The sequence below is a fragment of the Mya arenaria genome, chromosome 4, assembly GCF_026914265.1.
Source record: "Mya arenaria isolate MELC-2E11 chromosome 4, ASM2691426v1".
Taxonomy (NCBI): domain Eukaryota; kingdom Metazoa; phylum Mollusca; class Bivalvia; order Myida; family Myidae; genus Mya; species Mya arenaria.
In genome coordinates, this window is record NC_069125.1 from 63,144,290 (window position 1) to 63,160,571 (window position 16,282).

At 34.2% G+C, this 16,282-nt stretch overlaps 1 protein-coding gene across 1 annotated transcript in view; it reads right to left on the bottom strand.

Moving 5' to 3' along the window:
* Positions 1–942: 942 nt before the first annotated feature.
* The window catches only part of LOC128231613 (protein Mo25-like), an 18,158-nt gene continuing 2,818 nt past the window's right edge, over positions 943–16,282 (bottom strand). The window contains exons 3-8 of the mRNA XM_052944640.1: positions 16,167–16,282; positions 14,973–15,091; positions 12,348–12,516; positions 11,458–11,583; positions 7,327–7,470; positions 943–5,860 (exon numbers count right to left, since the gene is read on the bottom strand). The exon at positions 16,167–16,282 is cut by the window's right edge and continues 49 nt beyond it. Of these exons, the coding sequence (XP_052800600.1) occupies positions 5,678–5,860; positions 7,327–7,470; positions 11,458–11,583; positions 12,348–12,516; positions 14,973–15,091; positions 16,167–16,282 (857 nt within the window). The 3' untranslated portion in view covers positions 943–5,677. The remainder of the gene's footprint in view (positions 5,861–7,326; positions 7,471–11,457; positions 11,584–12,347; positions 12,517–14,972; positions 15,092–16,166) is intronic.

The window sequence follows — 16,282 nt, forward strand, 5'->3', positions numbered from 1 at the left end:
TTACGGTAATTAAGTTAATGGTACTTGTATGAGCAAGTTACATTCCAGCCAGTCTAACCTTATAAGTATTTGTGTTGCCTTCGAGGCATAGCAGACACAGAAAAAACTTTGTCAAACAGAGGGTCCGGTTTAGTTTCCGATCAAATAACTTTTAAATTAAACAACTTGGTGTCGAGCCTTCTATAACTTGGTATTTAAATCAGTCATGGTCAGTAAATGAGTCCTGTTGTTTGCATCAATAGTTTAAAGGTCAAGGTCATCTTAACTAGAAAAAATATGGGCACTCCCGACAGGTGACACATCTGATTCAGATAAGTCTAGTTTTGACCTTTGTTCCCTGTGACCTCAACACCTTTAACCTTGACCTAAGGTCATCAGACACACCATCTTGTCATTGTGAGCAGTTGTGCCTAGTTATTTAAAAATTATTCAAAAGTATGTGTATGACCAAGTTGTTGACTGGAAAAGCCTGTAAATCTTTTTGACCTTTACTATTGACTTACAGACAAGCCATCTCATCATTTGTTCCAAGATATTTTAAAATCCTTCAATGGACTATTGAGTGTTCTCAGCCTGGACATGAATAAAATTTGTCTTGTCAGCGTTAACAATCCACTCCTGGGGCAGCCATGATTATTAACAGTCTCAAGTCCAAGTCTAGACTCAGACTCAGAAAAATTACAAAGAATCATCTTTAACCCACTAGTTTTATAAAAAAAGAAATATGAAGGATTCAAATAGTTATAAAACCAGCAATTTTCATCTTCAATACTCAAGTAGAAAAAAAAAGTTTGAATGAATTTAGGAGTAGAAATTTTGTCACACGAGTCTGAACTCAGACTTGAGACTGTTTGTAACTATGGCTCCTGGAAAGTTAAGTTTACCTAAAGCGGTCCGACAATAACTATTTCTTTAATGGAATATACAAACAAGCAACAAATATTAGTTGTTCACGGTGTGTTGCATTCTCCAATTTGTATTCAATGAAGAATGCAACTCAGATTTTATTCAATATAAGTATTATTATATTGTCAGAATTACTTTACAGTAATTACGGTAAGTATTTTGTACATATAAATTTAATCTTTGAATACAATAATAATGTGGCAGTTACGTATGTACAGAAATATATAGCACTTTCATAACACAATCACAAACAAATTAGCACAAACAGAGGGGTATTCTTTATACATGAAACAGAAACCACTACTTTAACACATTTATAAACTTAAGTATGGCAGGATTATTGTTACAGTTATAATTGCAAGACAATAAACCTCATTTGAATATCATCAGTACTAAATTTTCTTCTCACCTGATGTTTTTTCTAGTATTTTATTGAACAGGCAATGACACTCCTAACCAGCCATGCGTTCAACGCGTTTGCTGTTTGGTTCCCCGCTTGCAGTGTATGCACTGTGTTGCAAAAGGGATACAAAACAGAACAATTTGCTTACATTAGGTAAAAGCTCGCCCTACTGAATAATGCATTGCTGGTTTGGATAATCTACTTTAGTATTAACTGTAGTAATATTTGAGTAGCTGCAACTTGACGCTTATAAAGCATAAAGCGCAATAAGATCTTTGGATAAACGGGTCCGACTTTTAACAATAGAGCTTCCCATCTATGTTTTGAACAAGCTATGTGATATAAAACTCAGAATTTGAGTAAGCCTTTGTCCTGTGCGGCTTGAAGGCTGTGTGCTAACTTTGACCATGAAATGGACCAAATGCCAAAATGTGTCATGTCTTTTGCAGAATAATATACCACATTACCATGAACTGTAAGTATTAAGGTATTTCATGTACATATAAGAATGGCATTTTAAATCAATATTGCCATTGGCGACCATGTTAAATACTTGGTGACCCCATATCATAATCTTGGTATTGATTGAATGAATTAATGAAAATACATTAAACAGTTAGTACAGTTTAAATGTTTGTTATTTATTTAAACTAAAATCTGGCTTGAAAGATAACCGCTTCGGCAATTAAGTCCAAAAGAGTGTGTTTATAATATTTAGCTATATAATTTTTTTCTCTTCTCATAAAACATTTTCAAATGATTCAAAAATAATAATATTGTGTCACAAGGCATTCAAAATTCCCATAACTGTACATCTAAAACCTTAAATGGGTACATCAACTAGTATAAAAAAAATACAAAACAACCTTTATCAACTTGTAATAATAGTATACAGAACAATGTTAGATCTCGGCTACACAAAAATGTACAACGTTTTTACAGTTGTTTCAGCTAAACTACTTTGATCATTATGAAACAAACTATATGCACTTCTACAACAGAGCATTACTTACAATGGACGTTTTTTTAAGCAATAAGGCAGTTTTTTCAGAACCTTACACGAACAAAAATAAAACCCTTGATAAGATCCCGTAAGTTTCATTTTCTTTGGTATACATCTTCTAGAACAAAAAAGAAACAAGAGGCCTACAGAATGAGTTCCAATGCCCGTCTGTTTTAAGTTAAAATTAAGTCCAACAAGGGATATAACTCAAAAATTGAAGTCAGAGTTATGGAACTTGCTTAAGAGTGTTCGTATTGTCTCTGGTAACATGTTTACCAAGTTTCATTAAAATATCTTGGAACAGCTTTTGAATTATAGCCAAAGTTTGAGTTTTTTGCATAACACTGCCAATGCTGACCTATACCGGCTAATCAGTCCTATAAACCAATGGTATCACTTACTTAAATGTTATTTCTTCAATAAACCAGACAAACTAAAAATATCAAGTCCTAAAAAATAAAGAACAAGGCTGAATGGACAGAATCCTCTCACACTGACATAATCTTGGTGCTCATCATTTGTCAGTAAGGTAGGGAAAATAGAACAAAGATATTATGCGATTAAATATAACACAAATAACTCAATTAACAAATTAAAATATATCACTTGCAGCCAAAACATAGACATGAAACTACATGTGTTTCAAAAATATAACCGGTTTGTTTGTTCATTTATATATCAATGTCATTACATTAAATTGTTCCAATTATTACATTATTCTTCACTTCAATAAGAAAATAAGTTAATTTTTCATGCAGTTGCTAAGAAATATTTAAGAATAAATAACAAAAAAATCGCAATGACTAGTTATGACCTGTTTTTTTTAACAATTTAACATCATGCTTTTAGTCAGAAAAGTTGTTTTAAATGGGAGGAAATGAATTTGGGAGTTGAAGATTTGAACATAATTTCAATGTCTAAAATTAAAAAAAATAAACTATTATCCTCTCTATGTATACCATCGTAAGACACCAACTTCTGACACTTTCATTAAAGAAATGGATCGATCGTTGATATCCCATAATGAATGCATACATACTTTAACTTAATTTTTTAACATGAAAAAAGCAAATTTTCATAATTGATTAGTGGATAAAAATAGTTTTTGTCTATAAGGCAAGAGCTTCTTTTTTTTTTGTTATTTAGATAAAATATTGTCTGCACGAAAAATGAACAGTTTAAAGTAAGGTATTTATATATATGAACATAAATATATGAATAATCATCATTGAGATGTTGAAATGTACTAAAAAGTTATGAAAATTATCTTTATTAAACTGATTTGCGGCATTATTGAGAAGAAAGTGGTGATGATTTTTTTTTTTTAAAACAACAAAAATTCAGGCCAACAGGTCAAAGTAACGCAAAAATAAAAATACATGACAGACACACTGTCATGTGTATCTATGAAGGAGATTCTACAATATACATGGGAATTGGGTTCACCCATAGTTATTTTATATCTAAATTAGAGATTAAAAATTGGTCCAAAGTTATAATCGACCATCAAAAATAATCGGTCAAGCCATTCTGATCAAATTTACACAAGCTTTACATAGTATTGATAGTAATGTTAATTTTTGATGTGTCTGTTTTTCCTTATGTTATAATGCTATCATTTGAAAAAAACTGATTGCTGATTGGGAATTTGTGAATTAAATGGCATTATTTTCATTACAAATAACACACATTATTTCGGAATAAAAATGATTTTAATTATTTGTCAAGCAATAATCAAATGCTGTAGCCAAAGAAATGATAAATGAGCAACATGTGGTTGCTTTGCTGTAAATCAGAACCCCTTGGTATTTGTTAAAAGTCTCACGTATGACATCGCAACAAGCAATACTTTTACCATGAAGATAAAACAAGGTTGACATGTCTATGTTTATACTTCCGCTCTATATTTTTATTGTAATCAGTCCATTTTTATATCTTTTAGTGTGAAAAAATCCAGTTTGTAATATTTTAATCATATTTTATACACCACCTTAACATGCAGAATGATTTTGATATGAGACCTTTATATGATGGGGGAACCAGACGAGCAAGGATTAGATCGAATACCTTCAATAGTCATTACATTAACAATTATTTTGTACATAAAGGCAAAATGCTAGTCTTAACAAATTACAAACACAAATCTGGGTATAAAATAATAATAAACTTTAAACCATGATAATATTAATAATCATTGAACCGTGTTCTATACATGTCTGTGTGACCAATTAAATATATACATGTATGCTAGATAATAAATGTATGCATAATTTCAGGGACTTGTCCAAGCCCAAATTTCTCGAAATATCTTGAGCTTAACAGAGTTTACGTTTGATTTTTCATTTAAGCCAACTTTCTTGCTAGAATCTGAATTTATAAACCAATATTTATATGAAAAACTACAGAAACACTGACATAGTTTATTATGATTATATTTCAAATAATTTCCTTAAACGGTTTCAAAACTCTTCAAAAGGAGAATATAAAAAATAAGCCGTAAAAAAGTATATATATGCTTGTTTCAGGTTTCATGTCCTCCAAAGAATAGGGTAGGTAAGTCAGATTTATTTTTTTAGGCAAATTGTTTCTTGAGATTTTTCAGTTTAATACCCAAAACAATAAAATATATGCTTATTAAGAACATCTAATCAATTCGTTATTAACATTACTAGTATTGTTTAAAGCTTAAAACACTTCATCTTTTAAAAGAAATAAAAACAAACAAATGATAACAAATATTTCTTCAGGCAATAAAAATTGTAGGCCGGGAAATCAGAAAAACTTATTTTTTTACGCCTTAACTTAAATAGCGAGCTTAAGCCGGTCCTGTCACTAGGGATTCAAGATATTTCAAGAAATTGGGCCCGAAATGATAAAACATAATTTGTGATATTTGGCAGAGTACCAATAGTCAAAATTACTAGAATTTCAACTAAAATATTTCATTCTGTATCATAAAAAAATTATATCGCTGGTATCAAACAACCAGAAAATTGCTTGATGCAGCTTAGATGTATTTCATATTAAATTAGCTGTTTTGCACTAAAATTTGTGTAGGAACTATAATATTATATATCCATAAATTATAATTCTTATTTTAATGTTTAGTAAGCTTTACTTAATTCACTGTTGTCTGATGCTCATGAAATATTTAAGTAAGCGCTACATATTGGAAGTACCATAAGAAATGTACAAATCGATTAAATCCCGAACAAAACAAAAACAGCCGAGTTTGGGAGCAAAGGAACACAATCAGCTTGCAACAATCACTCCGTGCAGTCTTGACGTTATCACAATGTTATTCTATGATGAAGAATTAAGTCCGAGAAAAGTTCACATATAAATCGTCTATGCTTCATTCGTTGTTACGTCTCATCGGTCGATTTTAATTCCTTGATTTGCTTTATAAGATATGCTTTTTCGTCATTGAATTGTTCATCGTCTGATCGATCAGTGTGAAATTTGGTGAGGAAATCGACAAGCTTGTCCTTGTTTCGAAGCAGAATGTCCAGGATAGGCTTAGGCTTGTTTGGGTTGGCAACAAACACCTGAAATAGTTGTAAGTACGTACAGATTATCTACATGGAGAAGTACAGATTTTTTTTGATTTTTTTTTTAAACAACAGACTATGAAAATGGTTGGGTCATAGTACAAATTGTATACGCATGTAACTACAGGTTATATCCATGTCTTTTGTTCTTTTTAGCTTCGGGGAAAACATGTATATACCTCAAAAGTACTTTTTCAAACATTCTAGGCACAAAAGGATTCAAATATCAATAGAGCAGTAAATTTAAAACACAAAAATTCTGAAATTCTCATTATGTAAAAAAAGTGACAATGGGGAATTTCAGAGGCTATTTTGGGGAAAACAGGGTTTGGCCCTTAGGAAAGTAGTCGAGTATTGGCTACTGCAAAGAGGTTTAAAAATAGCCAGTTAATACATAGGTAAATACTGATTAAATACATGGTTTAATACTGTTGAACGGATTCAAAACTGCAACATTAAGTGAGCCCAAATATATTGTTAGAACTAAGAAATAACAGTAAAAAAGCAGTCCATATGCTTTATTCACACATTCGTCTCTTCCAAAGTAATACAAAGTTTTGCGGACATTTGGATAAATAATATATTAATTAATCAAAACAAAGGCCGCAGAGGGAATGTCAACACTTGTCTGTTGGCGTTGTTTTTTTAAACAGTTCAGGAAAAGGCAGTTCTCAATAATTATTGATATAAGAGTAATGGGCCTATACTAGTGTGTAATGTCTCTGGCACCATATTTACTAATATTCATTGTATTAATGCACCAGTTAATCGTAACCACGGCTCCCCAAGGTCTGCGGAATAGTGGGGACTTTGACTTTCGGTCCTGCCAAGCCTGGGTAAAATCCCCCCCTGCAAGGACGAACTGCTGGTTAAATCACCGCCAAATGCCTCCGCACTCCAGTGACCATAGGAAAGGACCATTCCCCGCTAGTTTTGGCGCGAAACCAAAACCAACACATTCACCCGGCACTGCGGAGCCAATAGGAAGGTAAGTACACGGCCCATTTTGCCGGCTCTCCCCGGTATACCCACGGACCTGGGAGGGCCGTGGTTACAATTGACTGGTGCATAACTTAGACAGTTTTCAAGTTATGGCCCAGGTTATTTTTTTGCTCAACAACAAATAAAGAAAGCCAATACATGTCTGCCAATTTTTCATAAATTCCGAACTCATATACACTAAAATACCCCCCAAAAAGATAATTAGTACTTTTCCCAAACAAGATCACTGCCAATTTCACTCATCTCTTCTTGTCAATTTGTTAAGGTTAAATTAGCACATGCCCACAAGCCCTGCATTGGTTAATATTGATCTTAAATAGCAAGGCTTGTTTAAAAACAACTGGTGCCAAGCACTATTTTTAGGCTTTTTCATCCAATTCTTATTTTGGTGACTAGACACAACCAAAAATTAATAAAAAAACTATCACCTACAGACACGTTTATGAAAACCAAATCCCTACCTTGAAGACATGGAAGGCCTCAAACTGTATGTTACGACTCTTTTCTCGTAGCATGTTCATCATCATCTTGAGGTTATCTGGGTTGCTAATGTAGCGGGTCATGATTGTGAAGTTGTGACGGTCTAGTAACAACTCTCCAAGTAGCTAATGGAAATACAAATAATAAATAAATGATTAAATAATCATTAATGTATGAGTAAGTACTAAGAAAAACACTTATTTATATAACACAAGAAACTGTTAAACTACATTTAAACTGAATAGACTGTTAACCCTTTCCTTCATAGAGAAGTGACCTCATCAGCCACCCCTAGTTAATCCCCTTGTTATATAACTTTAGGGTATAAAGTTGCATCTATGAGGCAGATAGAGAAGTAAAAATGTTTTTCTATGAAGAAAAGGGTTAAAATAATCACGTCAAAGTAAAATGGTGTCTGATGAAGTCAAAAGAAAACAAGAGGCACATCAGTGCCTGTGCTCCACTGGCCAAAAGGTTCAAGCAAAGACCACCTAACGAACATTTTCGTCAAGTTTCATAGAAATACAATCATCAATTTTTGAGGAGAAGTTATTTAAAAAAATTTTTTACTTTAATAGCTCTGGCTGCCATGTTGTGCAGTGGACCGAAATGATTTGGGCAATTTGAGTAAAGGAGCACCAAACAAACATTTCTGTCAAGTTTTATCGAAAAAAGGTCATCGGTTTCGACGACAAGTCGTATAAAGTTTTTTTTATTTTTTAGCTCTGGCAGCCATGGTGTGCAGTGGACTGGAACCATTTAACAAATTTTGGTAAATGACCACCCAAGGAACATTTCTGTCAAGTTTCATCAAAATCTGATCATCGGTTAACATTTAATCTGAATAGATTATGAAGCAAATATCTAACCTGAACAAGAACTGACGAGATAGAATCGACTTGGTGTTTCACTTACACTTTTCGGCCATTTAAGTTACTAAAAATAGCTGTTTCATAAACTTTCAGAATGTCACTTAAACGAAAATTAATGTTCAGTCTATATATACTTTCCTATGTATAAATGTAAGGTTTTTAAATTGATCTTTTTGTGAGAACTTTATGCTTATATGTTTACTCATAAATTATTATTGTTTAAAAATTATTTAAAGATGCTATACGTGAAAATTTAAGACATTATTTTTTTTCTATTAAAGGGAGGTAATTCAGTAGTAAAATGTAATCAAAGCTATTAAAGCATGGCATTTCTTTTCTAACCATGTTGATATTATTACAGTCTATTCAAGCAAGATGCCTTTTGTTTTTACATAGTACCCATAGGTTCTGAAAAACAAGGAGCACTATTCCCAACAGAAGGATGTCACTCCCTATCACTGCATGAGCATCATAATAAAGAAATGTTTACTCAAACTGCAAGCTGCTCAATTGAAATAGGTATTTACCTCAAGCATACAGTTTTATAATGTGGCAAAATAGTCGGACTACTAGATTGTCATTCGGACTAGTAAAATATGCCATTCTGCTAGTCCAACTGGCTAGTAGGTTAAAATGTTTTTCGTGAAGACTGCGGACGAGAAGTCCTTAAAGGTTTTTCTATTTTTAACTCTCGCAGCCATGTTGTGCAGCGGACCAGAACCATTTGGGCAATTTTGGTTAAAGGGCATCCCGATGAACATTTATGTAAAGTTTCATCAAAATCTGATAATCGGTTTCTGAGAAGATGTAGTTTAACATTTTTTTCTATTCTTAGCTCTGGTGCCCATGTTGTGCAGCAGACCAGAACTGTTTGGGCTATTTTGGTTAAGGACTACCCAAGTAACATTTCTGTCAAGTTTCATTGCAATACGATCATCGGTTTCTGAGGAGAAGTCGTTTAAAGGTTTTTCTATTTTTACCTCTGGGGGCCATCTTGTGCAGTGGACCGAAACCATTGAAGCAAATTTGATAAAGGACCATCCAAGGAACATTTCTGTTAAGTTTCATCAAAATCTGATCATCGGTTTCTGAGAAGATGTTCTTTAAAGGTTTTTCTATTTTTTTGCCCTGGCAGCCATGTTGTGCAGCGGACCGGAACCATTTGAGCAATTTTGGTTAAGGACCACCCAAGGAACAATTCTGTCAAGTTTCATCAAAATCTGCCTATCCGTTTCAGAGGAGATGTCGTTTAAAGATTTTGCTATTTTTAGCTGTGGCGGCCATATTGTGCAATGGACCAGAACCATTTGAGCAATTTTAATAAAGGACCACCCAAGGAACATTACTGTCAAGTTTCATCAAAATCTGCCGAACCGTTTCAGAGGAGATGTCGTTTAAAGATTTTGCTATTTTTAGCTCTGGCGGCCATATTGCGCAATGGACCGGAACCATTTGAGCAATTTTGGTAAAGGACCACCAGGGTTCCCCCTGGGTTCTAAAAAGTTGTCGCCACTTTTTCGCGGGGGGTTAAAACTTTTTTACGGGTCCAGGGCAGCGCCCTTGTGGGGGCCAAGGGGGCGAAGCCCCCTGAAGCTCATGGGGTTTAAGCATTTTAAGAGCCTTAAATTGCATTTAATTAGCACATTGTCGTGCAAATCATAACATTTTGTTGTACATGAAGCACAAGATATTAATAGCAAATTGTTATTCTGTTGACAAAATTCATTGTATATGGACTAGTATATAAATAAAAAAAATATTGCAAAAAATGTGACATAAACATCAATATGTTGATTTCAGTCTAATGCCTGCATACAATAAAAGAATACATTTGTGAAATTATGAGATAAATTTAAAATAAATGGAAACTCTAAGAAATATACATTGTCAAACTCGGGCCATAACTTTCCTAATAGAAATTTGTCTACCTACTCTTTACTCCAGTCAACATATTAGAAGCCTTATCAATGGGGTTTAATCCTATTTATTTGATTTCTGTTAATCTTTTTGACACTTTTTGAACTCTTAGAATGCTGCATTTATAGCAATTACAAATTGCGACAAAACCGAAAGCAAGTCTATTTTTAGCGCGTAAACGTCATTACGAAATTTGCATATCACGTGAGTTTCCGACAACATAAAATTCTTCGATTTGCATATTTAAAACTAACACGATAATTACGCAACAACAAGGCTGTTGAGCTAAATATTAAAATTGTTTGCTAATAAGAGACATAACAGTTAAAGGATGTCATTGTTTATCCGTGAAAGCAATAAAATTCTGCAATAATTAGCGAGATGTTGACTGGGCCGTGACTGCTTGCCCTAATTATCGGATTAATTTTTGTTGTCGCACCAGCAGATGCGCTTGATTTATGACAGTGACAGAATCGATTATCATGCAGGCCGCATGGTCACCACTTACGTCATTTTAAGAAAATATTTCAGAAAAAAATCGTTGTCGCCATAAATTCGCCAAATTTGAAAAGTTATCGCCACTTTTGCGATTTTGTCGCAAATGGCGACAATGGCGATGGCCAGCGGGAACCCTGGACCACCAAAGGAACATTCCTGTGAAGTTTTGTCAAAATCCGCTTATCAGTTTCAGAGGAGATGTCGTTTAAAGTAAAAGTTTACGCACGCACGCACGCACTCACGACGGACAATCTGTGACGACATAAGCTCCATGGCCTTCGGCCAGTGGAGCTAACTAGAGACGTCTCTTTTTGAAAAAGTGCTTGTCTCCCCCATTGTGTGGTCGTAGCTGAGAAATTATCAATGATGGACATGAGATTTGTACTTTGGGACAGGCAATTACAGTGACCTTGAAGTTTGGCCTATTCACCCATATTCAAAAGTCTACTGCATGAAAGAACAGGGATCCTAAATTGTTTTTCACCTTAAGGTCACTGTGACCTTGATCTCCTGATCTCAAAATCGAAAGACATCATCTACTAATAATGTCAGACCAACTTGCATACCAAGTATGAAGTTTCTGGGCCCAAGTGTTCTTCATTTATTGAGCAGTAACCACTTTTTAACCATAAGGTCACCCCAGGGATAATTCTAGTAAATGATTTTCGTGATTTCTCGCATAAAAATTGTCAAATCGCATTGAAAATGCATAAATGATAGATATTCTTGGCTCATTCACAGTATGTGTATTTTGTGCCTTTTTGCTTTTGTTGCCTCGCATAGATCTGTTAACATATTCTTACAATAATTCTTTCCCAACCATACCTTAAGAGCTTGTCTCCGTGTGACGTAGTTCTCGGAGTTAAGGAGATGCTGATATGGCTCGAACACTCTGTCGTAGTTCTGTTCCAAGAAAGTGGCCGCCAACATCTTGTGCTTGGTAAGCAACTCCTGAAAGAATGGGAAAAAGGATAATTTATATAAAATATGTTTTTCTTATCAACTTTTAAAATGGTTTCTTCCATTATCTTTGTATTTAGTTTGCTTTTATTAGTTTAACATTTCCTCAGGCTGCTACCAATTGTGTTAAAACGGCTTAAAATACTTTGGTTTGGTTAAAATTAGTCAAAATGTTTTTTGATTGGTCAATATTCATCCAATGAAAACTGTTGACCAATTCAATTGTGTAATGTAACCAAAAGATAACCTGTGGATAAATGAAAATATTTATGCCATCAACTGCATGCTTTTTTCTTCTTATCCGAAGAGCAAGGCCTTTGACAGGCCATTAAAGCCTGCCGGCACTAAGACCCTTCTTTAATATATAAATGAATGCAATTATGTCTTGGCAGGTGCTCAAAACACCTAGCTGGAAAAAAATATCATGAGAATTGCGCAATATGTCTCAATTATGACAGAGGATTACATGCTTGCTGATGATGATGATGATGATGATGATGATGATTATTTCAGTAATAAAAAGGGCACTAACAGGATAGTAATATAGCAATTGTGAAAAAGGCACTACCCCAAAAGGGGGAAGGGCGGTAAAAAAGGGGCATGGCCAGACCACCCTGAAAAAACAGGCTAACTGGAGAATTGTATGAAATATGTTAATCTTTTAGTTAGGGTTTCAGTCACATTTTTGAAGGCAAGTTACTGAGCACCTGAGTGTTGATTCACCATAATAGTTAACATAATCAAACAATACTTACTTTGAAAGTGGAGAAAGCATCTGAAGCCACATCAAATGTGGAGACCTCGACGTATGTGAAGAAGTTGAAAAACTGTTCATCATGCAACATGATCTTTGCGAGTTGCTCGTAACGGCAACATTCACGAAGCATCATGCCACAGTTGAGGGCGATCTCCTGGCTCTCATACCTGTACAAAAAATATTCTAATTAAAATCTATGTTACATGATAGACAATGTAAGCTGCTCGTAATGGCAACACTCACTAAGCAGGAAAACCAAAGTTTAGGGCAATGACCTGGCGTGTACAAAAAAATAATGTTACGTAAGCGATTATTTAAGATGCTCTTTCAACCTTAACATACAGTTCCTTTAATGCAAAACTATGCCCTTTTTAAACATGGCTTAAACACTACATACAGCTTAAGTCCATGAATTAGACGGAGTATTGATAAGACATTATGTGAAAAAGCATATATAAAGCGCTCTTAAAGGGACTAGACACCAGATGAAACAATTGCAAGAAAAAAATAATGTCAAAAACTTGCATAAAATAGATATTGTTGTGTAAATTGAATACATTGAATCTTACTAACTGATGTATTTACTGCGTCTGCCTACCATTTCAGTCCCAGTTAATTAAAAAAAGCGTTGATTTATATATCTGCACTAATCACATGACATTCACGTGCAGGGGCGTAGCTTGGCCTATTAAAAAGTATAGACCCACTTGGTAGGGGGGTTTGAGGGACCTCTCCCTGGATTTTGTTTTATTCCAGATCGAATATGGTGCGTTTTAGCGTATATCTGGAGCCTTTTTAGTCATCGAAATTTGCTTTATATTGCACTTCACTAAACTTTATTGTTGTCTTGCTCATGATGTACAATAACAGAACTGAAATTCAAAACTGATTAGAAAAAATATGTTTAGTTAACCTGTAGTGTTTATTGAATGTTAATTCAGCTGTCACCCCCTTTCCTTTCAGTTATTATTGCAGATTTGGACGTTTTGTATTTTTCATTTTTGGAAACGAAGTGTAGGCCCGGGCCTACCGTGCCTATTGGAGCTACGCCGAGGACGTGCTAACTATACACACTATAAACTTGAAAACCATTGTGTGCTATGAATTAGATAGATTATTGGTCAGAAATGTGGAAATGCATATACATGTATAAAGTGCTCTCAAGACTTACATTGTACTTTAATGCATACACGTCATGTGCTAACCATACACACTATAAACTTGAAAACCATTGTGTGCTATGAATTAGATAGATTATTGGTCAGAAATGTGGAAATGCATATACATGTATAAAGTGCTCTCAAGACTTACATTGTACTTTAATGCATACACTTCATTTAAAATAGCCACTACTTGTATTAAGTGTGTACTCAAGGAATTATGAAGTTTAAATTGTTGTTTACTTCTATAAAACAGCTAAACATTAGAAACAATCAGAATAGCTTTGATACAAGGCGAACATTATTTTAAAATGATCATGATAGGGTATGAATGTCACATTCAACTGATGCTGTAGCTTTATAACTGACTGGGAATAAGCTGAACTTTTAGAAGTAATTGACATTTAAATTTTTCTCTATGTGATGAATGTTTTTACTTATATTCAAAACAGAACTATGAGAAAAGCTTCGGAAAATCATTCAGACAATATAGCAGTCTCCCTGAGCCTGTCATTTTCTGACATTGTAGACATCAGGAAAATACTGATATATTATAAGTTAAATAACATGTACAAACTTTTATCATAAACATCATAACATGAATAGCTGTCAAGTGAACATGACATTTAAGGCGCTAAGTGCAGAGGCCAAGATGAGAGGGCAGGATGGCATATTTGCCAGCATGGCACGGATGCTGGCGCGGCAACATGAACAAAACTCTACATTGTAAATACCATTATATTTTATTATTTGATTCTTGACTTATACCACATATTCCATTAGAGCAATCAGAACTCAAGAATCAGTCATAAAACACTAAAACGCAGTAATAAAAGAAAACATTTCAATGTGTGACACTTGAAAGTGAAGAATCTACTTTTATACAACTATATTTACTCCTCAACTTCCATTCCTTAAATGAACTACCTTTTGGCAATTGCAAATATCACATAACAATATACCGGGGTACATGTAAATTAAAAATTGTTAATCTTGTTATTGTTTGTATTGAAGCAGGCCCTGAAATCTTAAATCAACACATTAGAAAGTGTAAAGTTATGATAAGTAAAATAAATTGTTGTCATTAGTGTTTCAATTTTACATTTTAAAGTGATCTGAAGTGATTGATTTTTCCAGCGTCATTGCGATATAATTTGATAAACTGTTTCCAGTTACAGTCGGGTTGTTCTATTTACAGAATGGGTGAGAAAGAACTACTGTAAAGTTTCCATAAAAGAAATGAAATATCCTTTTAAAATTTCTTGAATAAAATTAGAACTATTGGGAGTAAATATAAGTAATGAATTGCGTGATGTTATTATCGGGATACGAATGTAGTTGGGCTGGTATGCGAAGAGTCCTTTGGACTCCACATTTTTAACCAGCCCAACTGTGTTCATACCATAATAATGACATCAATCCCAAAATTTACTCCTTAAATAGATAACAATGGATCACTGTACCCCTTCATGAGTTCCAGAACGATCTCCTTCTTGGAGACCAGGTACTCCACTGTCGGTGCACGAGTACCAATCTGCCTTCTCAGCAGGTTGTTAAAGATCTGCGCTACATCCTTCCTTCCCTGAATAAAAAACACATAAAGTCAATCATACGAATAACCCACAACAAGAATTGGGGTTAGGTTAAATGGAGTTTGGATGTATATTAGAAACTTTCAGATGTTAAAAAATTCAAATTCATATTCAAGGCCACATTTTCAATAAGTCAATTTAAACAAACTGTTTGTGTACAAATCATTGAGGGGCTGGCATGTTAAAGTTGTCAATTATTTCAAATTTTATCGAAATAGTTACATTATAATTGAGAACTTGTAAGAGTTCCACAGAATTAAAGTTCCATGTTTGGGAGGCAAACTTCCAGAATTGATGGCACAGAACTTCATACTAACTATTTTTAAATTCTTAATGGAAGCCCTGGCAAGAGCTGATTTTATTAAAAAGATGAACAAAACACGCAGTGAACACTTTCATCTGAACAAGTTTGGTAGAGGACCTCGAGCTGATCAATGCTAAATAATAGATACTGGTACCTTGGACTGTTGCATTTTAGTTTGAAACAAAAAATATATTTTCTTTATCAGACTTTTAAAAATAATTTGAGCCATCAGGCAGTGCCCACTCAGTCTCCTGACCCAGGCATGGGCATGATTTGCAGGAACTTGGTATCAGATTTCAATCCTATCATACAAAAATACATACTCATTTATCATTTAACTAAGCTCTTTGCAATTTAGTTACTGAAAATTATCGGAATATTACAAAATGAAATATTCTGAGTCTGGTCACATTCATTGTCATGATATGTTACATCAGCCGATTCCTATTTTCTAGAACAGACAATAAAAAGAGGGAGTTTGGCGTTCTAGGTGATTCGTAATATAAAGACAATTCAAAAGATTTCAATTCTCATCATCAGAGGTGTGACAATAAATCTAACACATAGCACCATTTTTCCATAGTTTATATTCTTTGTCAAAATGAAAATTAGGCAAAAATATACTTAGCACACTCAAATTAAAAAGACTTAGCCTGTGGGTCAGGTGTGTTCCATGAACCGGGTCATTTTGCCAGGAAATGCCAAATGCAAGCAATGCATGAATACCCTGTAACAGACGTCTTTAACTCTTCACTACATACCTCAAAGTCAATCTTGGCAAGGTTCTGTACAAGCATGTAGAGCATGTTGTTGTCATACATCTCATGAGCGAGCTGCGCGACCTGGTCGGACTGCGGCTCCTGACTCTCAGTACCAT